This window comes from Ahaetulla prasina, chromosome 3 (genome assembly GCF_028640845.1).
Source record: "Ahaetulla prasina isolate Xishuangbanna chromosome 3, ASM2864084v1, whole genome shotgun sequence".
Lineage (NCBI taxonomy): Eukaryota > Metazoa > Chordata > Lepidosauria > Squamata > Colubridae > Ahaetulla > Ahaetulla prasina.
The window spans coordinates 22,605,291-22,631,117 of NC_080541.1; the positions used below are offsets into that span (position 1 = coordinate 22,605,291).

The 25,827-nt window shown below is 41.3% G+C and overlaps 1 protein-coding gene across 1 annotated transcript in view; it reads left to right on the plus strand.

Moving 5' to 3' along the window:
- Positions 1 to 25,827, plus strand: part of EXT1 (exostosin glycosyltransferase 1) — a 363,437-nt gene that overhangs the window by 335,585 nt on the left and 2,025 nt on the right. The window contains exons 7-10 of the mRNA XM_058178388.1: positions 2,608 to 2,703; positions 6,929 to 7,018; positions 13,722 to 13,882; positions 18,712 to 18,883. Coding sequence (XP_058034371.1) covers positions 2,608 to 2,703; positions 6,929 to 7,018; positions 13,722 to 13,882; positions 18,712 to 18,883 — 519 coding nt within the window. The remainder of the gene's footprint in view (positions 1 to 2,607; positions 2,704 to 6,928; positions 7,019 to 13,721; positions 13,883 to 18,711; positions 18,884 to 25,827) is intronic.

Genomic DNA, 25,827 nt, shown 5'->3' on the forward strand with positions numbered 1-25,827 from the left:
AAGTTTATTTCCAACAGCTGCTGATTGGAGTGACCCTCGCATCAGAAGACTGGATAGGCAGAGGCAACAGAAAGAAGGGAGGGGCAGGCCTTAATGAGTGCTGAGTCATGGAGCCACACCCCATGGCCTATATAAAGGATCTGCTTTCTGGCAGTCTCTGAGTCAGGCAAAGTCGAACTTATCTTGCTGAAGTCACTTACTGGTCTCCTGCCTGCTCTGAGGACTTTGCTAGGACTTTCGGCAGAGCTGCAGAGGCAAGCCTGATTCGGATTTCCCTGACCCGGCCGTCAGCGGAGGAGTGGGACACGACAACCCATGAAAGAAAAACCCCAACTCCATGTTTATAGAGAGAGGTACTTTTACTGAGTATGAGCTAAATGCAACAAAAGAAAAGCAAGGTCTGAGGCAATAGGCACGAAAATTAGATATTGAAAGCAATCTCAAATCCCTACCCTCAAGGAACCCGGTTCAGTGTCCAATCCATATCTCCCCAAGGTGTCATGTGGGTCTCTTCTTCAGATGGACCCCATCTCTTTGCCGTGCCGGAACAGTTGACCTTGACAGCTATTAGTTCCTTTCACAGCTGCTTGAAGCCTGTGAGAAGTTTCCTCTCTTTTCTCAAGGCATCTCCACTAACTCGCTTCCCCCTACCCATATACCAGTTAAACCTCCCCCCTCCTGTTACAATGGCAGCCGATAGCAAAAGCAAGCATCATAGGCAGAGGCTGACACTTCTATTTCTTTTTATTCTTTCTTTCTGCACTTTTCCTTTTTCCTTCCTTTTTCCTTCTCTCTCTTTTCTGCTTTTACTTTTTATTGGTTTTGGTGTTCTTGGTAAATTTTTTGGTGAAGATTTATTTAAAAAATGAATAAATGCATTAAAGGAGCAGTGGGGGGGCCCATGATCTGCATGGCATGGGATACCTCCCAGCGCCCATTTCACTTCTCATTAGGAAGAACCAAAATGTTCAGCCAGGTTTTTTCATTGGGGTTCCTTTGATTAAGGGCTCCATGTTTCCCCATGTGAGTTTCAAAAGGTAAAAATAAATGCCTCAAATCTCTTTCAGTTTTAAAATGCAACCACTCCCTAAAGAAGCGCCACCAACATTTTGGACTCATTCATTTTGGGGATGCAAATACATCATCAGCTACCCCTTGAGTACCCTTCAGAAGCCCCCAACCCTCAGGCATGATCCTTACACTCTGTACGTAGCCAAAGAAGACATTGTAATCTGAATTACCTATAGTGGCATATGCCTTTCACTGAGTTGAACTTTTGGTATTGTCTATTACTGAATATCAGATTTTATGCTGTTTTCCACTCGCCCCTCTACCCTCATTAGAAGATACTAGTACAACATTTATCAAAATGAAAAATGTTTATTCAGGATCTTCTTTTTCATTTATGTAGGGTCTCCTGCTTGAGCAGGGGTTGGACTAGAAGACCTCCAAGGTCCCTTCCTGCTCTATTCTATTCTAGGAGCACTCCTTGGGGGAAAAAATGGAACTAAAAGCTTGTTTGCAACAGGATTAAACTAAACTATCCTAGATGGATAAACTTGGTCACTTCTCCTGTTAGAGTGGGCTTATTAACAGGCTATATGATATAGGAGAAATGAAGTTTGGCAATCTGTTTAAATCATGCCAATTAACAAGATTTGCATAATTGCTCTGAGACTAATTCTGCCGCTTAGCATTTCTGCACAGTATGCAGTTTTTACTGGTCTTTGAAAGGTCTGAAAATCTGTGAGAAACATTGAAAGTCACAACGTACTTTTTCCAACAAACTTTTTCCATTGTTCTTCCTCCATCTTGAGTTTTTAGTCAGGAGGACTAGTAACTTGCAGAGATTGCCAGGAAGCTAAGTTCAATTCCTATAAGACATTCTGCATTTGTTCCTGGAGGATTGGGGCAAATAAGCCACCCTGATCTTTCCAAAAGCTGAATTCTGCATTCGGTATCACAACACGAGCTCCCATAAAAACTGAACACCACCGATGAGGTGGTAGAGCACCCGGCTTTGATGTCAACCTGTAAACACTTTGTCTCTTGTCTTTGGTCCAAGACGTTTTCAGATGCTGCATAAATTGTCTTTTTAATGCAACCAATCCAAGTGGGATGATTTTCTTGTTGTTAGTCAGCAAAAGTAAATAACAACAAGAACAACAAAAGTTAATTAACCCCCCTTCTGTAGCTAGGAATTAAATCTCATTGGGGGACTCTTTGTCTTTTCATTTGTTTCTGGTTATGAAGTTCTAGACCATGGCTAACCATGGCTTTTCCGGACCGAGTGCCCATATGCATGTGCGCATGCCTGAACCCCCAAAATGCAATACGCACGCGCCCCCCCGCATGCACCCCGCCCCCCCACATGTGCATGTGCCTCACACACACACATGCTCAGCAGAGAGACCTGAAGACCAGCTGGCCAGCAGGAGGCGCCCGACTGGGGCAACGGCTTGCATGCTCACAGAGAGGGCGCTGCGTGCCACCTCTGGCACACGCGCCATAGGTTCGCCACCACGGTTCTAGACTGAAGTGCAGAGCCTCTGTGGGTTGTGATCTCTACAAGCATTTTCCTAACAGGAAACCCTTCTTGCTTTTCAGATCATTGTCTTATGGAATTGTGATAAGCCCCTCCCTGCCAAGCATCGCTGGCCTGCCACTGCTGTGCCTGTCATTGTTATCGAAGGAGAAAGCAAGGTACGTTGTCATGGTTGTGGTTACCGTTGTTTGATTTTTTATTACAGCGGCATGCCATAATTCCTCCAGGCGCTTAAAGTGACTTCTCTGGTTCTGCTTACCTTCTTAAACGCAGACTGAGACAGAATAGGTTGCACAGATAATTCTGGGCTCCCAATTTATTTATTTTTTTATTGGGACTGGCTTCCAGGTCACCTGTCTGTTACATACCGTATTTTTCCTAGTATAAGATGCAACTTTTTTCCCCAAAAAAGAGGGTGAAAATCTGGGTGCGTCCGAATGTAGCCCCACCTAGCTTCTCAAACAGAGGTTTCAGAGGGTGAAAAAAGCATCAGAAAAAAAGCTTCAGAAAAAAAGTCCCCAAACAGAGCTTCAGAGGCTTTTTTTCTGAAGCTGTTTCGGAGGCTTTCAGAGGCAGAAAAAAGTTTATTCTGAAACAGAGTTTTAGAGGCAGAAAAAAAAAGCAAGGCACAGAGCTCACAAGCAAGGAACCTGTTACTAAAATTCACCTCTGGGAACAGCTGATTGGGGGTATTCCGGGAGGCCAATCCACCTGCCAATCAGCTTTTTTCTTATTTTCTTTCCCAAAAAATAAGGTGCATCTTATACTCTGGTGCATGTTATACTCCAAAAAAGACAGTATATATTATCAAGGTCAGTGAGCCTTGGAAATCTATTAGAGATTTATAAACACAGCTAGTTCTCGGCTTACAACCAACATTTCTGTCGGTAAGCAAGTCAGTTGTTAAAGTGAGTTGTGCCTGATTTTACAACCTTTTTTGCAATGATTTTTGAAGTGAATCTCACAGTTGTTAACTGCTAATCTGGCTTGCCCGTAACCTTTGCTTGTCAGAAGCCTGCTGGGAAGGTCACAAATGACAATCACATGGCCCTGAGACACTGCAAGTGTTGTAAATGCACGCCTGAATTTTGATCACGTGACCGTAGGCATGCTGCAATGGTCATAAGTAAGAAAACCCAGCCATAAATCACTTTCTTTAGTGCCGTTGTAATTTTGGCTGTTGAATGAATGATTGTAAATTGAGGACTATCTATATACTAGAGCATCAATTTATGGGACTTGATGTGGCATAGTAGAATTTGACGTGAGAAGAGAAAAATAGATGAAAAAAATCTCCTGCTGGCTATAATAATACATTGGTGTCAAACTTGATTTAATTGAGGGTTGTGTTTGAGCTTGTGGGGGGGAAGCGTGAACGTGGCCAGCTTGACATCACTCGTCAAGGTTCTGTTTTCGGCCGTGACGGCCTCCTGCAGCCTTATGTCAGTAAAAATGGACCCTGGGGAGGCCACACGCAGCCCAACCGGGATCCGTTTTTGGCTGTGATGGCCTCCTGCAGCCCTCTGCTATTGAAAACGGAACTCCCTGAGCTTCATTTTCGCTGGCAGAGAGCTACAGGAGGCTGTCATAGCTGAAAATGGAGCCTTGGCCTGAGCTCCATTTTCACTGGTAGAGCCAGTCCTTCATTGTTTCCAGGATGGCCCCGCGGGCTAGATCTAAGCACTCCATGGGCCAGATCCAGTCCGCAGGCCTTTAGTTTGACACCCCTGCTATAATAAGTTATTGCTATACAACTGGCTTGTATTATATACCTGACTTTGCATTCAAGCAAGTTTATAATATAGTGATAGGATACAATTAGAGATACTCTGGGATATCACATTGGGTCTCCAAAATATTAAACTACAGCTTTTAGCCACCAAATCCAGCAAGGATAGCAATGACATATGCTGGACATTCTAATCCAGCTATATCTCAACCCTCAAAAAGAGTTTTGACATAAAGTGAGGAATGAACACCTGTCCTTGCTGAAAATAGTAGCAGAATATCAGGTCTATTATAACAGTGAAGTACTTGTATGACATACTTCAAGGAGGTTGCTGATTCTACAGTTTCATGCAATTTCATGGTTCTTTATTGAATTAGGTGTCCGAATTGGGGGGAAAAATGTATCTGAATTACTGAAGCTCCCAGGTATTTCTCATCCATCTAAAAAGAATGGAGGTTATATCTGTGCTTTTCTCCAATTCACTAAATGGCCACTAAGGTGGAAGCTAAATCTGTTGACTCAGATCTCAGGATAGTTTGAGATTCACTGCAGGGCTTAAGAGAGGAGAGAGAGAAGGCTTCTGTTTGAGGCTGCCCTCTTTGGTGGCCTCGATTGTTTCCTTCCGTCTCCTTCCATTTTTGTTGTGTTGTTTCATGTATTGGAGGGCCTAAGGAAAGAATAGATCTTACGAATTTCAAAAAGGCAGGTAAGCAATAGTCTTGGAGCTTTTTAGGGACTACAAAGAAATCTGGAAGTGTCATCAAGGATCGCATTTCTCCTTCTCTACAGCAGATGCCCAAATGGAAAAAAGAAATATGTTTAGAATGCCCAACTGGCTTTTTTTAACATTGTAAGCTAACTTGCTCAAGGCCAACCATTTTGTCAAGCCTGGCTCCTTCCAGACATGCAGGATTATAGCCCCCTTTGGCTTTGCAACTGAGAACTATCCAGGATTTTAATCAATCAAAAACCCCAAGGGAGCAAAAATTGTTATAAAAGATGCATTAAATGTATTCAGTCTTAGGACCATCCTTCTCCCCTCCCCACCCCCCCTCAGGAAGCTGTTTGTACTTGTTCACCTCTTGGGTTCATGTCTGAATGGTTGAACCTCATTATTAGTTATTATTAGTTTTTATCCATGGGCTGTCAGACTCCTGAATGAGAAATAACATCATAACTACGTAGTATGATGGACTGCAGGGGCAGTGCAATGTGTAACATGTTCACACTGGTGCAATAGGACTGGGTGTTTTGTTAATAAGATTTATTGGGATTTATTGGGTTATGGATTTTTTTCTTCAATGTGAGTTGTGTTGGGGCGAGGGTGCACTAAGGGACCTCATCCAATCCATTGTACATATGTTGTGCACTGACAATAAAGATTTGAATTGAATTCATTAGTACTCCATGGTAGATTCCTTGTCTTTCAATGCTTCATTTTTATATAAACAAAAGCAAACGAATATCAAAAATAGGTCTACCTAATATAAATGTTTCCGGCTGACAAAAGAGAAAGGTTTTTTTTAAAAAAAAAACAGATACTGCTGCAATTTTTCCTCTAGTAGTACGAAGATCTAATGATAAAAGTTAGTTGGCAAATCAGTGAAGAAGATTTTGGGGGTGACAGAAAGCAGCAAATCTGAACAAAATCAGAAATCCAAACTTGTCTCATCATTCTTCAGTGTTGATTAGATCCTAGTCTAATCACCTTTCATACTTCATCAAATGTTGTGCTGTAGTTCTCAGAAAAATGTTCTCCAAATAAGTTTAGAAATGCCCATCTTGGGATTCTGAGTTTTCACATCAGTGTGGAAATGAGATGAGCTACATCTAGAAATGGTATGCAGCAGAAATAGACTGAACTGTTTACCTGTAATAAATTAATGTATAGTGACTCGGAGAAGCCAGGGTGTCTCAAGGGAACCCAACAATATTCTTATATCACCTACTGCTCACAAATTGATGTCATAGTGGCTTCAAAAGATTAATGCAAAATCCTACATAGACATTGTATTGTCTTAGGAACATTGTAACTTAAAATTTATACTCTTTTGTTCATCGTTTCTTGTTTTCAATGATAGCTAGCTATAGATTTTGAAAGCCAACCAGTGAAGCATATTGGTTAGAGCATTAGGCATTGCTTGGGAGGTATAAGTTAAAATCTTCACTCAGCTATAAATTTTAGCCCGAGGCATTGCGTTAGTCGCTATCATTTAACCTAGCCTACCTCATCAGATTTTGATGAAGATAAAGTAAGAAGGAATTCTAAATGCTACTTTAAGCTTTTGAGAAGCATATATACTCTAAATATAGCTATGACTTATTGCCTTTTAATTATATAAAAATGGTTGGTTGGTTTCCAAAAAATCAAACCAGAGCATTATGCATGACAACATTTGGGGTAAGGGAATAATGTGAACGCATAAATCTAGAAGGCCACTCTTGCTGAAATTAATCAGGAGTAGCATAATCACATTGTTAGGTCGGATGCAATAAGCTGCAAAGTTCTTGCACATGAAGCGCTTTTCTTTCACAGCCGTTTCTTCCCCTTTAATGCTGTGGTAGAATGTTAACTCTTTGGGCTCAAGTATGGAGGTCCTGTTTGTGGATGAGTCTCAAGAGAATCTCACTGACCCATCTTGTTCACCTTACAGGTGATGAGCAGTCGCTTCCTGCCCTATGAGAACATTGTCACAGATGCTGTTCTAAGCCTCGACGAAGATACGGTGCTTTCAACCACTGAGGTGAGATATTTTTCCTGTGGAGTATACTGGCTCTCCAAAGTCATATTACTATTTGACTCACTCTTTCTTCCTTTCTTCCTTCCTTTCTTCCTTCCTTCCTTCCTTCCTTCCTTCCTTCCTTCCTTTCTTTCTTTCTTCCTTTCTTTCTTTCTTTCTTTCTTTCATCAAAGCTTTGGCCAAGTTGACTAGGAAAAGTGAGTGATACCTTCTTAGTTGAGGTTTATGAACATTTGCTTAATGTGCCCAGAGAAGCTCTGCATGGTTGAAGCACAGAAGAACTTCTGCAGCTCTCTTAGAAGCAAGGTGGCCATGTTACTTCATGGAGCAGCTCTAAGAAAATGCCTCCAAAGATTTGAACAGCCCTGTTTTAGTTATCTGTTTTAACTAAGAGGAAGCAATAGAAATAGCACTTAGACTTATATACGGCTTCACAGGGATTTATAGAGCCAGCATCTTGCCCCAACAATCTGGGTCCTCATTTTACTGACTTCAGAAGGATGGAAGGCTGAGTCAACCATGAGCCAGTGAGACTCGAACTGCTGAATTGCTGGTAGTCAGCAGAATTAGCCAGCAATACTGCATTCCTACCACTGCGCCATCACGGCCCTGTTGGCAACCTAATTCCGTGTCCATCTGGAATTCCGTGTCCATCTGGAATTCTCATAGTTTCATCTCAGCAATGCTTCTTGGTCTATTAGGAAAGAAAGAAGGTTGAATATCTTGTTGGGCCAAATAGCCAAAGGTAACATACAGATATATATGGATATATACCCAAGTATTCACAAGTATACATAAACACCTACACCAGTGTAGATGTAGGTGTTTATGTACACTTGTGAATACTTGGGTATCTACATCTAATTTTTGTATTAATTCCTATTATATTCTGGCTTTTAGGAGCTGTGTTTGCCTAGCACTGGCCTGATAATTTATTTTGAGTAGCACCACATACAAAGCAGATGCCTAGATTATGTGTCTCTCTTTCGTGAATCAGAGCTTCACCCAAGCTCTTTTTTTCAATACAAGAATTTCTTGTATTTCTTTTTGCCTGAACTGCTGCGCCAAAAGCAGAAGAAAAAAGGCTGCTGGGATGAAGAGATGGGGGGGCAGGGAGCTGAAGATCAGGGGATCCAATGTAGAAAACCAATTTTTACAAGTGGGATGAGTATTGATTTCTCTCACCTCTTCCCGTAAAGAGATGGTGGGGACGGGCAACCATTTATATAACATGGCAATATATTGGAAATACATTATTAATGGCATCTCTGGAAAAGCTTTGAGTGTTTATTGTCTCCTTCAATTTCAGTGTGATTTTCCCTCTCTGTGCATCTCTCTTACTTCTCCCTCCCTTTAAAAAAAGCAAGTTGTCCTTTAGAAATTATTACTTTGGATATAGCACATGGAGTCTTCTTTGAACACCCAAGACTTTTAAGGCCCAAAAGAACCAGTTTGGTCCAGAGGTTAAGGCATTGTCTAAAAACCAGGAGATTGTAAATTCTAGTCCCATTTTAGGCATGAAAGCTAGCTGGGTGACTTTGGGTCAGTCGTTCTCTATCAGCCCAATAGAATTATTGTTGTTGGGAAAATAGAGAGAAAATGGAGTTTGCAGCCTTAATATGTATAAAAAACATAATGAAAGTAAAATACAAATAAATAAATAAAAATAACCCCATTCAGTATTTCTGGAATCTTGTTATATCTGGATTTTTTAATACGTTTATTAACTTGAATGTACATGGTCTTGCAAATGGTTAGAAGATGAGACTATGTGTGTGGCTATGTTTCTTTTCTTCTCACAACTTCTGTTGAAGGTCCATGTTTGCTTGAACACAACAGTATTTCTCTGCTATCAGAAACAGAATTAAAAATAAAATACAGAGGTTACTGTAATTCAGTGCTTGGTTCAGAAGCCTCTGTACATGTCCCAAAATATCTCCCTACCACCTGGATCATAACAGAACTTTGTCCAAACCAGTATCTTATTTCCCACATGGATCAACCAGCTGTTGTGAATCTGGAAATTCTATGTAGGTTCCAATTTAGGTTCTAATTTAGGTTCTAATTTAGGTTCTAATTTCTAAAATCACAGGGCCTCTGTGGCTCAGACTGGTAAGACAGTCTGTTATTAACAGCAGTTGCCTGCAATTACTGCAGGTTCAAGTCCCACCAGGCCCGAGGTTGACTCAGCCTTCCATCCTTTATAAGGTAGGTAAAATGAGGACTCAGATTGTTGGGCGGGCAATAAGTTGACTTTGTATATAATATACAAATGGATGAAGACTATTGCTTAACATAGTGTAAGCCGTCCTGAGTCTTCGGAGAAGGGCGGGATATAAATGCAAATTTTAAAAAAAAATTGACACCCCTGTTTTCTAGTAAAGGACTAACCCTTAAATTATGCCAAACCTTAGCCGGGTTAAATTCTTATTTATTTTATATCACATGCAGTGTATCTGAATCACTTTATACAACCATCCATCTCTCTCTCTCCCTCTCTCTCTCTCTTTCTCTCTCTCTCTCTCTCTCTTTTTTTTGTATTTGGTTAGTTTTATTGTTGTACAAAAGTAAGAGATCAAAAATAGAGACATAAAATGTAAGACTATAGTATAATAAAAATACCTTGTAAAAAGACTGTTTTTTTCCAACCATTCTGCTAGTTAGATATACTTTAAAGTTTATTGCTTATATCTATTAAAGTCATTTTTCAGCTTTTTTTTTTAATAAATTTCTCTCATTTTCTCAAAGCCATATTCTGAATGTGTCAACCTGCCTTGCTGTGTAATATGTTGTATGAAAGGACCCATGCTTGCTTGGATTTAGTTAAACTTCTCTTATGTATATTTCTCCATTGGTGTATATTGTCCCATTTTGGTCTGTAAATCTTGTATCAATGGCAAGATTTCTCTCTCTTTTTTTTAATAACACCATCTAAGCTAGTGACCAATACTACATTCTGCAAATTTCACAAAGGATCATTAGTAACGAAACCTGGTTTAAATTATCCTCTCCAATCTTATCTCCTATGGAAGTTTGTTTAATTGAAGCTCCCAGAATTCCCAGTGAACCTGAATAATAAATTATGGGGGTTATCACCCCAAGATGTCTTCTACTACTTACCTATCCATCTAATTAGTAATTTTCCAGTTTTCAAATATGAGTGATAAAACTCAGAAAAGCCTCAAATGCTTCTTCATTTTTTACCTTTAATTAAGGTTTAGGTTTTCGCTCCTAATGAAATGAAATATTAAGCCATCCTGCACAGTGGGGGAAAATGTCTCTTTGACTATAATTAGAAATCCATGTGGATTTAAGGAGAAGTGTTGGCTGTCTTAAGAGAGTAGCAGGTTGGCTAACTTTCTCACCCACCCCCATCCTCCAATCCAATTACTCCATATTTGGTTCTCTACATCAGCCTCAATGAAAAACAGTTAAAGCAAAATTAGAAAACTTGTATGTAGCATTAAACATTCACTTAACATCTACAGCGGGGGTCTCCAAACTTGGCAACTTTAAGACTTCAGGGCATCTTCCATGGCTCCTGTAATTGCTGCCACCGATTACCTCCCACCCGTGCGCTCTCATAGGGAGGGACTCCTCAGGGTGCCGTCAGCCAGGCAGTGCCGGCTGGCGACACCCAGGGGAAGGGCCTTTTCTGTGGAGGCTCCCACCCTCTGGAACAAACTTCCCCCAGGACTTCGCCAACTTCCTGACCTTCGAACCTTTCGCCGCGAGCTTAAGACACATCTATTTATCTGCGCAGGACTGGACTAGAATTTTAAATTTTAAATTTGGTTTTAACGGGGTTTTATTATCTTATTGTAGTTTTAATATAATACGGGCCTTATTTAATAAGTTTTTTAAATTGGTGTTTTATTTTGTATTTATATGTATGTTTTATTAGGCTGTAAACCGCCCTGAGTCCCTTGGGAGATAGGGCGGTATAAAAATGTGATTAAATAAATAAATAAATAAATAAATATTCGTAGCTTTATGGTAGAACATAGGGATTTAATACAGAAGATTCCACATTCAAACTTTCAACATGTCCAGTTGAAACACTCATGAGCAAGTCAGAGGTGGTATTCAGCAAGTTCTGACCAGTTCTGGAGAACCAGTAGCGGAAATTTTGAGTAGTTCAGAGAACCGGTAAATACCACCTCTGACTGGCCCCACCCCCATCTATTATTCTCTGCCTCCCGAGTCCCAGCTGATCAGGAGGAAATGGGGATTTTACAGTATCTTTCCCCTGCCACGCCCACAACACTGGTAGTAAAAAATTTTGAATTGCACCACTGGAGCAAGTGATGGATAGATCTTTGCCGGAGGTTCTGGAAGACTAATAAGGACCAATTTCCTTTCTTACCGCCTCTATGGAAGAAACATCCCGTGCAATAAATTAGACTGGAACAGAATTTGATGTTGACAAGGATTTGCAACCAGATTCCCATTTTCCCATTACACTTCATCTGCCTAATGATATTGACATATGCCAGCCTGAAAAATTTCTAGCATACTTTCTAGAGTTGTGTCGAATTGTGTCATGGTGATGCCAAAGTACTCATAATTGGTTCCTTGGCATTCCTTGGTGTTTTTTTTTAACCTTTGATTCATTGTTGACTCCTGGTGATTGCCTGGAGCAGTTTTCCTGGCAAGGCGGGTGTTGTTGTTGTTTTTTTTCAGAAGTGGTTTGCCATTGTCTGCTTCCTAGGGCTGAGAGAAGGTGACTGGCCCAAAGCTATTCAACTGACTTGGTGCCTAAGGCAGGCTAGAATTCAGTTTCTCGTTTTCTTAAGTGCCTTAACCAAACTGGCTCCTGTTCATTTAAAAAAATGGGAAGCTGGGCTATTACAAAGCATAGCTCCAACTTCTAGCATTATGGGAAGAAAATGGCGCATACGTCCAGTACTTTGTTTGGAAGTGCACTCATCTGTCCCAAAATTAATTAAAACTAACCTAAGTAAGTAACTTTTTTTACCTAAGTAAGGGACTTTTGAGGAAGCTAGATGAGATGGTGTAAAAGACCATCGAAAGTCAGAAGACTGTTAAATGGATTTTATTTGACTTGCCATGCCCACAGTGGCAGCCATTTTGTGAATTGGTGAAGGTTTCTCTGACTCAAAAAACTTGCCTGAAACCACCAGGAAAATAGACAGTTCAGGTAGTCCTCGACTTACGAACATAGCTGACCCCAAAATTTTTGTTGCTAAAGTGAGACTGATGTTAAGTGAATTTTGCCCCATTTTATAATCTTTCTTGCCACTGATGTTAAGGGAATCATTGCAGGTGTTAAATTAGTAACACGGTTAAGTGAATCTGGCTTCTCCATTAACTTTGCTTGTCAGAAGGTCGCAAAAGGTAATCACATGACCCCAGGACACTGCAGCTGTCATAAGTATGAACCAGTTGCCAAGCATCCAAATTCTGATCATGTCACAAGGATGCTGCAATGTCATAAGTGTGAAAAGGGTCATACGTCACTTTTTTTCAGTGCCATTGTAACTTCGAATGGTCGTAAAATGTACCTGTACAGGTAAGTTGAAGACTATCTGTACAGTAAACATTAACCAGAATTTTAATGATGAATTGCTGGTTTATGATCACTTTATTGAGAATCTGCATGCCCACCTCCCCCGCTAGAACCCAAACAATGGAGAAAAGAGTCTTTAGAAATGTACCAATTAAACCACAAGAACAATTTTTCATTTGTTATGATGAAGTCTTCACAAACCCCAGTAGGATCCTTTATCTATATCTAACACTACGGTTCCTTCCTTAACATAGCTTTAATTCTTTCAAGAAAACAGATACCGGCTTTTATATAAAGGATGTTAAGGTGTCTGCTGATTTTCTGATGTATTAATAATTTGTGATCAGAGCTGTGGCAGGAATAATTGTTTTGTCTGAACTGTAAGCATTTCATGTTGTTTGAACAACTTGAAGGAAGAGAATGAGTCGTAACTTAACTGGAAGCATCCTTCAAAGATCTGAATCTTTATGGAAGAGATGCTGTGAACCTCTGGTTTCACAATAAGGCTGGACTGCATCATGGTATTTATAGTATGGATTGAACTCAAATGTTTGATTCAGTTAAAAAATTCAGTTTGAAGACCTCATTTGCGCTGCTTGAATCTTCAGCTCAAATATTCCCACAGCTGTAGTAGGATATAAAATATTCATTATCTGTCTGACACCAGCTGAAGCCAAGGAGAAAAGATTACAAATAAAGGTGCGAGGAATTAATAATTTTGGAACATCTGTCTTTGGAAAACATCATTTTTATCTTGATTTCCGCCATCCAGTAGTAAAAAGAGACACTTCCTTTCTTCCCTACGAAATGGACAGAGAATCACCTTACTGGTTCACTTAATAAGCAAGCAATTCCTATAGACACCCAGTTCTCCACTAGTTGTGAATGTTTACGGTGCCTGTGTCATGCTGGCAAAATGTTAATATGATTCTCTGGAGCTCTAGGCTCGTGTTAACGGAAAAACATTAAAATGTGCATAATTACAGGGCAAAATGTCAAGTAGTCAGTTTAATTTACTGATTAATACAGAGAATTAATGTTTTGCAACAGTTCCAAGATTGCAAATTATGAATTAGTGAAAAGGTAATATTTTGTTTTGCTGACATTTTTGAGACTGTTTGATTACCACTTGCCACATCCATTTGGTTTGTGTTTTTTTTTTCCCTTTGCCTGCAGGTGGATTTTGCCTTCACTGTCTGGCAGAGTTTCCCAGAGAGGATTGTAGGTTATCCTGCCCGCAGCCACTTTTGGGATAACACGAAGGAGAGGTGGGGCTACACATCGAAATGGACTAATGACTATTCCATGGTATTGAGTGGAGCTGCTATTTACCACAAGTAAGAAGACTATTATGGGTATTTAAAGCGTATTTTAATGGGCGAGAGGAATAGGACAGGACAGGACAGGACCTTGGAGGTCTTGTAGTCCTGCCCACAGCTCAAGCAGGAGAATCTATACTAGTGATGGCGAACTTTCAGCACTGAATGCCCAAACCAGAATGTGCACCGGAGCGCCAGAAACCCAAAAACCAGCTGGCCAGTGCACATGTGTGTGCTGGCTAGCTAGTCTTCAAGTGCGCTAGAGCGCTGGAAACCCAAGGAGCAGGTGACCGGCGTGCACATGTGCACTCTTCAGGTTTCTGGCACTTCGGTGCACGCAAAGACCACCTAGCTGGTGCGCATGTGCTCGCCGGAAACCACAAGAGCAGTTGGCAATGGCGCACATGCCCACAGAGGGGGCTCTGCATGCCACCTCTGGCACGCGTGTCACAAGTTCGCCATCACGGACCTATACCATTTCAGAGAATTGATTATCTAGTCTCTTCTTAAAAACCTCCAGTGATGGAGCGCCCATAATTTCTGAAGTCAAACTGTTCCACTGGTTAATTGTCCTCACTGTTTACAAAATAACAGAGTTGGAAGGGAACTTGAAGTTCTTCTAGTCCAACTCTGTACCCAAACTAGGAGACCCTATACCGTTCCAGACAAGTGGCTGTCCAGTCTCCTCTTAAAAGCCTCCAGTGTTGGAGCTCGTACAGCTACCACTATTAACTGTTCTCACTGTCAGGAAATTTCTCCTTAATTCTTCACACAGAAGCCAGATTTAGACCTATACAAAGGCAGAACTCGCTGACGTTTTTTATAAACTTAGCAGGAGGGAATTATTTATATGGGTTTCACTCAAACCGAAAGACTGGGATCTGAACTCTTTCCAGAAGCCAGTATCTCAGGGGACTTCATGAAACTTTTTATCATACAACACGCAGGTTAGAAATTCACTGTTGGGAAGTTTCTCCTTAATTCCAGATTGCTTCTCTCTTTGATTCATTTCCAACCATTGTTTCTTGTCTTGCCCCTCCGGTGCATTGGAGAATATAGCTCAGCTATATTCTTATATTTATCTAGATAAATTAAATTGACAACCCTGTTCTGCCCCCTTCTATCATTTTATTCCCCCTGATGTAGATGTCCAAAGGAGAGTATTTATTTACTGGGGAAAAAACTCTTTTTTTGAGTGGACAAAAATCTATTCTATGTTGAGTTAAATCATAGACACACAACGATCCTGCGTTATATCTTACTATTTTTTTTTTTCATTTTGCCTTTGCCTCCCTTAATTTTTGGTTTTGCAAAGCAGGTTTTGTTAAAACATCAAGGGTGATTCCTAAAGGATTAAAGCTTGAGTCTCTCTTCTGCAGATAATTACTTTGATTTCTGGTTTCAAGATCTGATCGTCATTAGTGTGTTTTTCTCAATTTCTTTCAAGTCACTTGTAGTCTAAAAAAAAAGCAATTTGATTTGAATGCTCTCTCTTAAGGGCAATAGAGCTTCAAAAAATGCTCTTAAAGTCTTCAAAAGGATTCTGCCCAAATTTTCTTTGGGAGAATGAACATGTCCTAAGCAAGTTGAGGTTTAGGTTGGCTGCCCATCTTAATTCAACCAAATTGGACATTGGCGTAATGTTTATAATTCATCTCAATTTGTGAGTCTTATGTTTGCTTGTTGGGCTCATAAGGGAGAGGAAAGCAAAGAAAAGCCTCTGTCTTTTTCTGTAGAAAAGTTGTTGACGCTGTGGTTTTTTTTCCCCTCTGAAAAATGAAAATGTATCACTTCAAAGGAATGGCCATTTGGTTTCCTTACGGCTGTGATGACGAAAATATGGCACCTGTGCCCAACGTGGCATGCGAAGCCATGTCGCCTGGCACGTGCAACCTTGTCTGTTTGTGTTCCAGGTTTCTGGCGCACATGCACACGCAATAATCAGCTTGTCGTGTCCCACTCCTCCGCTGACGGCCGGGTCAGGGAAATCCGAATCAGGCGTGCCTCTGCAGCTCTGCCAAAGTCCTAGCAAAGTCCTCAGGGCAGGCAGGAGACCAGAAAGTGACTTCAGCAAGATATGTTTAGACTTTGCCTGACTCAGAGAATGCCAGAAAGCAGATCCTTTATATAGGCCATGGGGTGTGGCTCCATGACTCAGCACTTATCCAGGCCTGCCCCTCCCTTCCTTCTGTTGCCTCCGCCTATCAAGTCTTCTGACGCGAGGGTCACTCCAATCGGCAGCTGTTGGTAATAGACCTCCCTCAGGCTCACATGCTGTGGAGGAGGGGGAGGGGTCTAGTTGCTCCGTTTGCCTGGGCATGGAGCCAGAGCTGGGGGCTGGAGATATTTCCTCCTCTTCAGCCTGTCTGGGCATGGAGCCAGGGCTGGGGCCAGGAGGCATACTAGAACATTCCTCCATGTTCAGAAGCAGATAAGAAGGCCCCGGCTGTGGTGAGATTGGGCGAGACACAACACAGCTGTCCTTCGTGCATGCAGCAGTGCCGAAAACCAGTGTGCGCCAGAACCCGAAAGTTCAGCTTTTCCAGAGCGCGATCCATTTGCACGTGCTGAAAACAAGCCTGCACATGCACACTGGAAAGCTGATCGTTGGGTGCGCATGCGTGCTAGAACCCGGAAGTTCGGCTTTTCCAGAGAGCGGCCCTGACAAGCACATGCACCGAAAAGGTTCGCCATCACAGCGTTAGGGTGATGATCAAACAGTCCTTTTCTGACTAATCAAAAAGTTTAACTGACCTCTCTGCCTTCCACAATCCATCAACATTGCAACTCTTCTTCAGATTTCTTACAATGAGTGGTGGATTTCCAGAAACAGCTAAATAAGGTTAACAAAAGACATGCAGTAAATTTGTGTAAATGTACTTTATTTACATAAAGATCAGAGGTGGTTCTGACCAGTTCTGGAGAACCGGTAGCGGAAATTTTGAGTAGTTTGGAGAACCGGTAGTAAAAATTCTGACCGGCCCCACCCCCATCTATTCTCTGCCTCCCGAGTCCCAGCTGATCGGGAGGAAATGGGGATTTTGCATTATTCTTCCCCTGGAGTGGGGTGGGAAGGGAGATTTTACATCCTTCCCCTACCACACCCACCAAGCCACGCCCACAGAACTGGTAGTAAAAAAAATTGGATGTCACCACCGGTCTGTCCTCTTTCTCCATTTGAACTACTTCCTCTCTATTTGAGGGTTATAGGTTGCCTATTTCTGTTTTAGAGACTTCTTTGGACCATTCCCTAGTTTGTGGAATGGCTCTCCAATCTCTTTTGAGCTGGTGGACATTGGCATTATAAGAACATCTCATAGACACTCCCAACAAATGGCTGCTTGGCCATTTCAAAATGGGCATGGGAGACTGAATAATATGCAAAGTATGGATTTACCTGCTATATGGTACCCATCCTTAGTTTGCTGCATCCTCAAGATCCTCCTTTCTAACCTGGCATGCCCTTATCTTCGGTGGAGGCAGGTGAAAACATGCAAATCCAAGACCTAGTCTCCCCGTGTTTATTTTATGAAAGACATCTGAGACCCGTTTAAGACCCAGTGGCACTCTTGGAAATACTGATTATGCTGGAGGGTAATTGCTTTGCTTTGCATCATGCCCTCTTTTCGTTAACTTTAATTAAAATATGTAAGAAATGTTAAAAAGTCAAATGGAACAGGGAGTCTAGGAAGTCCCACGGAAGATACCTTCAGGCATTTTGACACCGCTAGGATTATATAAGGACAGATCTTCTGCTTCTAGTTTGAAGGGGGAATCACAACTTAGAATTTTAGGGCTGGAAGGGACCTTTGAGGTCTTCTAGTCCATCCCACTGCCCAAGGCAGGAGTCCTTATACCAATCCAGACAAATGATTGGCCAATCTTTTCTTGAAAACCTCCAGCAATGGAGCACTCGGGGAAGAAAGCTGTTCCGCTGATTAATCATTCTCACTGTCAAGAAATTCCTCCTTATTTCCAGGTTGCATCTCCCTCTGACAAGCTTCCACCCATTGCTTCTTGTTCTGCCCTCAGGTGCTATGAAGAATAAATTGATGCCCTCTTCCCTGTGACAGCTCTTCAAGTATTGGAAGATTTTTATCATGTCTCCTAAACTTTCTCTTCATTAGACATTAGACATTAGACTAGCTAGTTCTTTTAACCATTCATCATACGATTTAGCCTCCAGGACCCTTAATCATCTTTGTTGCTCTTCTCTGCACTCTTTCTAGGGCCTCAGCATCTTTTCCTGTTTTTTATTGTTGTGACCAGAACTGGACACAGTATTAGTATACTTGTTGAAAAAAGCCCCAGTTTGCAGTGTATAAGATGCAGACATTTGTCAGCTCCACTGTTGCTGAATTTTAGGAATAGCCAACATTTTTGCTGAACGGACTTAAAATTGGTAGTAATGTGACAGCTTCAGGGGTGGGATTCTACAGGTTCGGGCAAACTGGTAGCTCCGACGATCAGCTGAGCCTGTCCACCCACCCCTGCGCTTTACTTACCTATATCTTCACAGCCGATTAGCGTGACAGGGCGGATTGCCACACCTCAGCTGTTTTAATTCCCTAGCACTAAGGTGGAAGGTGATTTTTCGTTCAATTGCAGACGTGCACAAAGTGCACGTTCACTGAACCAGTTGTTAGGATCCCACCACTGGACAGCTTCCTACATTTCTAAATCTGTTGTAACCTTATAGTTCCTGGATGCACTTTGAAAAGCCATTCAATCCAATTTGGTGGCTATCAGAAAGTTCCACTGAAGTTCTGGTGCCTTATTCCAAGTAAATGTGTATCAGGATGACATTGCCCGATTCTCACTGAAGACCCTCAATTCTTGTGTTGCAGATATTATCACTACCTGTACACTCATTACCTGCCTGCTAGTCTGAAGAACGTGGTGGACCAACTCGCGAATTGTGAAGACATTTTAATGAACTTTTTGGTGTCCGCTGTGACAAAATTGCCTCCCATCAAAGTAACACAGAAAAAACAGTACAAGGAAACCATGATGGGACAGGTATGTGCAGACGGTCTGCTTTAACCTTCTTGGAACGGGTTTTTAAATATCATTTTAGGGGATCATCATAACTTCGCTGTGACTGGTTCTAAGTCGAGGACTACGATAACTGCAATTCTCATAATAGTGAACAAAACTATCCTGGAAAAAAAAGATATCATACTTCCTGAAGATCACGTGCTCTTAGGAGCACATCTTTCCAAAAGTATCATCCGTAAATAAGGCCACAAAAAAATTATGTCCATAAACAACCTTAGGGTATCTGCCAGAATCCCAACCAGTGGTGGGATTCAGCCAGTTTGCACCACTTCGGGAGAACCGGTTGTTAACTTTCTGAGCAGTTTGGCAAACTGGTTGTCGGAAGAAATCATTAGGGCAGAGAACCGGTTGTTAAATCACTTGAATCCCACCACTGATCCCAACTAATGTATTCGGACACCAGAAACTAAAGGGTTGCCAAAGAGCCCTACTACTAGATGTATGATACCTATTCTTAATCTGTACTAACGGGAGTTCACTTAGAAATCTAAAATAAAGCACTGATGTCCCAAAGGTGTTTTTTCAAGAGGCAACTGGACTTTCTTGTTTTTCTTTGAAGACGTTTTGCTTCTCATCCAAGAAGCTTCTTCAGCTCTGACTGGATGGAGGGGAATGGAAGGCTTTCATTCCTTCATAATTCATAACCCTTCCCTGCCCTTCCATCCAGTCAGAGCTGAAGAAGCTTCTTGAATGAGAAGCGAAACGTCCTCAAAGAAAAACAAAGAAAGTCCAGTTGCCTCTTGAAAAAAGCACCTTTGGGTTACAACTATGACCTGGATGACTGAGAATCTCCATAGACATACAGGGCTATGTCTTTTTAAAAATGCTATAAAAATCCTACAAGTGAATGGATATAATAAACATAAAACTTGACGTTATTCAAAAATAGCCTGCCATCATGATTTGAAAGGAGAAATGTTCACAAATGGAGCCGCAACAGATGTGGGTTTTATATTTTCAAAATAATTATTTAAAGTCAGTTCTTGTAAGAACATGTAGGGGGGAATAGCTTCCGGATTTTTCTCTTCCCCATTAGGATGGTTATGTTAATTTGGGGGGTGAAGGGCCTGGTCTGTTGTTGATGACTATTTTTTTTCATTTTTGCTTAAATATAAGAGTCTATGGAAATATTTGATTGTGAATATTACTACAGCAGCTAGGATTGTATTTGCAAAAAATTGGAAAAATGAAGTTACCTTTGCAAGATGAAATAATTAGAAAAATGTTGGAATGTGCAGAGATGAGTAAATTAACATTTGAAATTAGAGAACAAGAAGATAAACAATATTATAAAATACGGGATTTATTCTATAATTGGTTAAATGGAAAGATATGTTAGGAAAAATGAGTATAAGATATATGTATGGAAGAGATGATTATTTTGTGAATGCACAGGAAGATATGTTAACACCCTTACAGCACTTTGTAATGGAATTGATTTGATGAGGTTTTTTTATTTTATGTTTAAAAATAAATAATTTTTTTCAAAAAAAAAAAGAGTCTGTGGAGATTCTCCATAGAGTCTATGGAGAGGGCTCCTGCAGGTCCCTTGGACTGCAAGGCAAACAAACAGTCCTAGAGGAGATCAACCCTGACTGCTCTTTAGAAGGCCAGATCCTGAAGATGAAACTGAAATACTTTGGCCACCTAATGAGAAGGAAGGACTCACTGGAGAAGAGCCGAATGCTGGGAAAGATTGAGGGCAAAAGGAGAAGGGGACAACAGAGAATGAGATGGCTGGATGGAGTCACTGAAACAGTAGGAGTGAGCTTAAATGGACTCCAGAGGATGGTAGAGGACAGGAAGGCCTGGAGGAACTTTGTCCATGGGGTCGTGATGGGTCGGACACGACTTCGCAACTAACAACAACAACAAATGGAGATTCTCAGTCATCCAGGTCATGGTTGTCCCAAAAGTGCTTCTTTCAAGAGGCAAGCTTCTTGTATGAGAAGTGAAACATCTTCAAAGAAAAAACCAAAAAGTTGAGTTGCCTCTTGAAAAGAGCACCCGTGGGACTTAAATTTAAGAATTCTCCCTGCAGATGCCATACATCTGAAAAGCTAGCCAATTGCAATAATTAGGATTTTTGCTTAAGAACGGGGCAAGTTCAGCTAGAATTATTATTCTTTATTACTTTTCTGGTGCTTCTTTTGAGATGGCAGAAATTTGCTGGCGAAATTATTTTGTAATGGCCATTTCTGTAAACATTTATCACTGTAAGTCTTAAATTGCCTCAATTCATAATTTTAAGCCACCGTTGGAATGATACTAAAGAAGAGACATTGTAGGGTTTCACTCTTGATCATTCATCTAATCCAGTCTCAAGCAGGCAAACCGAGGCATTTGCCTCTTTTTTAAATTTAAATTGTAATCAGTCTGAAACATGAAAATAATTCAGAGATGCAGTTTGTTACTACCAATCCTGGTAAGTAGAATGATGAGGTCTCCTTGCTGTCACAGGAGAGGACAAAACCATAGTTCACAAGCCACAAGTAGTCAATTCAGACATTGCTGATCCAGCTCTCCAAGAATTCCTAGGAAATAAGGCAAGGCGGAGCAGGAAGTTGTAGTTCAGGAACATCCAGTGGCCATTGTTGTCTGTGTTTAACCCAGATTCACTATACAGATAGTTCTCGCTTAACAAACATGATGGAGTCCAGATTTGCATTGTAAGTCATTCAGTGTGACTATACTCAATGTTGTTTTTTTTACAATGGTTGTAAAGCAAGTCACTGTGGCCATTAAGCAAATCACTTGGCTATTAAGCAAAAACATTCTCCCAAAAATCAGCCAAAAAAAAAAAAACCCTACAAAATCACAATCACACAACCAAGGGACACTGCAACTGGTTGTAAATGCGAGTTGATTGCCAAGTACCTAAAATACAATCACATGATCATGGAGGGGTTTGCAGCAGTTATAACTTCAAGGACAGGTACTAACTTGGAATGGTCATTAAATGACCAGTTGTTAAGTGAGGACTGCCTGTAATTCATCCTGATCATGCTGCATTGTGATTTAGAATTATTTATTTATTAAACATGTGTACAACTCTGGGTGAATCCCAAGTAAAAACATTAAAAGACTAGGAAAAAAATATAAAAACAAAAGAATACAGATAGTTGTCGTCTTACGACCACAGTTGAGCCCAAAATTTCCATTATATGAGCCGCAGTGGTGCAGTGGTTAGAGTGCAGTACTGCAGGCTATTTCTGCTGACTGCCTGTAATTTGGCAGTTCAAATCTCACCAGGCTCAAGTTTGAGGATCCAGATCATTGGGAGAAATATGCTGACTCTGTAAACCACTTAGAGAGGGCAGTAAAGCACTGTGAAGTGGTATATAAGTCTTAGTGCTATTGCTATTGCTAAATGAGACAAGATGTTAAATGAGTTTTGCCTCATTTTATGCCCCCATTGTTAAGTGAACAGTTATTAAGTTATTAAATGAATCTGACTTCCCCATTGCTTGTCAGAACGTCACAAAAGGTGAACACGTGACCCCAGGACACTTCAGTCATCATAAATACATGCTATAATTTTGATGGCGTGACCATGGGGATGTTCATAAAATCTCATATGAGGAAAGGCTCTGCTCTTGTAAAGATAGAATAGAATAAAATAAAATAGAACAGAACAGAACAGAATAGAATAACAGAGTTGGAAAGGACTTTGGAGGTCTTCTAGTCCAATCCCCTTCTTAGGCAGAAAACCCTACACCACTTCAGACAAATGGTTACCCAACATCTTCTTCAAAATTTTCAGTGTTGGAGCATTCACAACTTCTAGATGCTGCAACGGTTGTAAGAATGGTCATAAGTCATAAGTTTTCAGTGCCATTGTAACTTCATATGGTCATTCAACGAATAGTTGTAAGTCAAGGACTACCTGACTTACAAGGGTCAGAACCGGACAGGAATGAAAAAGAAACAAGCCCATGTAATCATTTGCGAAAGTCCTGGATGAATGTTGTGTCTTGTCCGCTCTCACCGCAGCCGGGGTCTGCTTATCTGCTCCCGAACACGGAGGAATGTATGCCTCCCGGCCCCAGTCCTGGCTCCATGCCCAGACAAGCTGCAGAGGAGGGAGCATCCCCCGGCCCCAGCCCTGGCTCCATGCCCAGGCAAACGGAGCAGCTAGACCCCTCCCCCTCCTCCACAGCATGTGAGCCTGAGGAAAGTTTACTTCCAACAACTGCTGATTGGAGTGACCCTCGCATCAGAAGATTGGATAGGCGGAGGCAACAGAAGGAAGGGAGGGGCAGGCCTTAATGAGTGCTGAGTCATGGAGCCACACCCCATGGCCTATATAAAGGATCTGCTTTCTGGCAGTCTCTGAGTCAGGCAAAGTCGAACTTATCTTGCTGAAGTCACTTACTGGTCTCCTGCCTGCTCTGAGGACTTTGCTAGGACTTTGGGCAGAGCTGCAGAGGCAAGCCTGATTCGGATTTCCCTGACCCGGCCGTCAGCGGAGGAGTGGGACACGACAATGAAGAACTTCAAAACACAAGGAGGAGGGGGGGGGATATGGATCTGGGGGAGGGAGGGAGACCTCTTTCCAGAGGGCAGGCACTGCTACAGGGAAGGCCGGCTGATATATGGCATAGATGGTGTTGTTTAATTGAAGGAATCCGTAGTGTACCAATCCTACTGGATGAAACCGGCCCGACAGATATTACGGAATCATATGCAAATGCTTTTACTAATTCCACACTTTAGATATAAATGGAAAGCACATATGTTATTCTGAGAGTGAAAATGAAATAAAACTATTAATGGAAGAAGGCTCAAATGAAGTAACCGGTGCAGGAAATGTACCAGTTAATATGATTATGTTCTAAACAAGTGGCCGTTCGTCATTTAAGCTTGTTCTCTGTGTTACCGGGGAACCCCTAAAAACTCATCTCAGCATCTCATTCTGCTTCTTCTATCTAACAGAGCACTAATAAATTATTGCAGCGTTTCTCAACCTCAGCAACTTCAAGATATGTGGAACTTCAATTCCCAGAATTCCCCAGTTTGCTGAAGTTGAGGAAAGCTGAATTAAGGTGCTAAATCATCCCTACGTTCTCCTTTGACCTAACCCCACTGACTAAGATGTAATTATTGACAGCCTATATATAACAGATCGTCCGTGTGTTTCCTGGTTTATGTTTTCAAGCATGGAAGAATGGAAGGATTTCAGAATTCGGCAATCACACTGTCTAGCGTTGTGAAGCAACTGAGAGAAAGACCCAGAATACAGCTAGTCCTCTACTTATGACCACAATTGAGACCACAATTTGTGTTGCTAAGTGAGAAATTTGTTAAGTGAACTCTGCCCTATTTTACGACTTTTCTTGCTGTGTTTGTGGAGTGAATCATTGCAGGTTAAATTAATTAACATTAATTCATTAAATTAATAACACAGTTGTTCAGTGAATCTGGTTTCCCCATTGTCTTTGCTTATCAGAAGGTTGCAAAAGGTGATCACGTGATCCTGGGACATTGCAATCATCATAAATAGGAGTCAGTTGCCAAGCAACCAAATTTTGATCAGGTGACCATGGGGATGCTGCAACAACGGTCATAAGCGTGAAAAATGGCCAAAGGTCACTTTTTTCAAGTTGCCATTATAACTTTGAAGAGACACTAAATGACTTATTGTAAGTCAACCACCTGCAATTGGAAGGGGGAATTTTAAAACAAGTTTTTTTCTGTGATTGTTTTTCCTTTTTTCCCCTCTAACCTTTCCACATCTGAAAGTTAGCTATAGCATCATCAAAGCTCTAACCACTGGCACTGGGGTCACCTAATGTACACTGGCTTGATTTAGCTTAAGTGTGATTTGTGAATACAGCCACTGTGGGTTGGTGAGCTGTTCACTCTCTCTGGTTTAGTCTACTCTGGCTTCTGGCATGGTTAAAACAAACTGTGGTTTATCGTGATGCGCTAACCCAGCCTGTGAGGGAAACAATAACAGAAGGATCATCCATTATCCGGAATTCAATAGGGGCCGTGATAGCTCAGGCTGTTAGAAGCCTGTTATTAGAATACAGCAGCCTGCAATTACTGCAGGTTCAAGCCCGGCCCAAGGTTGACTCAGCCTTCCATCCTTTATAAGGTAGGTAAAATGAGGACCCAGATTGTTGGGGGGCAATAAGTTGACTTTGTAAAAATATACAAATAGAATGAGACTATTGCCTTATACACTGTAAGCCGCCCTGAGTCTTCGGAGAAGAGCGGGATATAAATGTAAACAAACAAAAAAATAGGATTTGGCTTGTTCTCCAATCCCTGAATTTCACCGTTACCTTTCTGACGTTTTATGCTCCTGAAACAGAGTTCAAGCTAGCAAGAGAACAGCATTGTTCGGTCTGTGTTCCAAGTATCTAATCCCTCAGAAATGAGGATTTCTAACATCTAATTTCAGAAGCTCTCTGCTCACCCAAGGCAAGCAAGCAACAATTTCCCGCTGAGCCATTGATTCCAAAGATTCAAATCAAGCGATTTTTCACTGTCCTGAAGCTAAGCACAGGCAATGTGCATGTCAGCAAAACGGGGCCAGTTTTACTGCTGCCAATATAAAGCTGCAAACTAATATTAAGTGCAGATCCAATGCTCAGTGGTAAAATGGATACAATCTGGAGTTTCTTTGGATTATAGAAGTTTGCATTTTTAGGAGGACAAAAGTCTTGGTGGAGAAGGCTCTGCCTCACACAAATGAGGAAGGAAGACATTTTGTGTTTCTTCTTAGAAGGACCAAGATTTCTTAGGATATTATTTTGTTAATGACCTTGATTCAATTTTAGAGTGCCGTGGTGGCTCAGTGGTTAGAATGCAGTATTGCAGACTAATTCTGCCGACTGCCAGCAGTTTGATCCTGACCTGCTCAAGATTGACTCAGCCTTCCACCCTTCCGAAGTCGG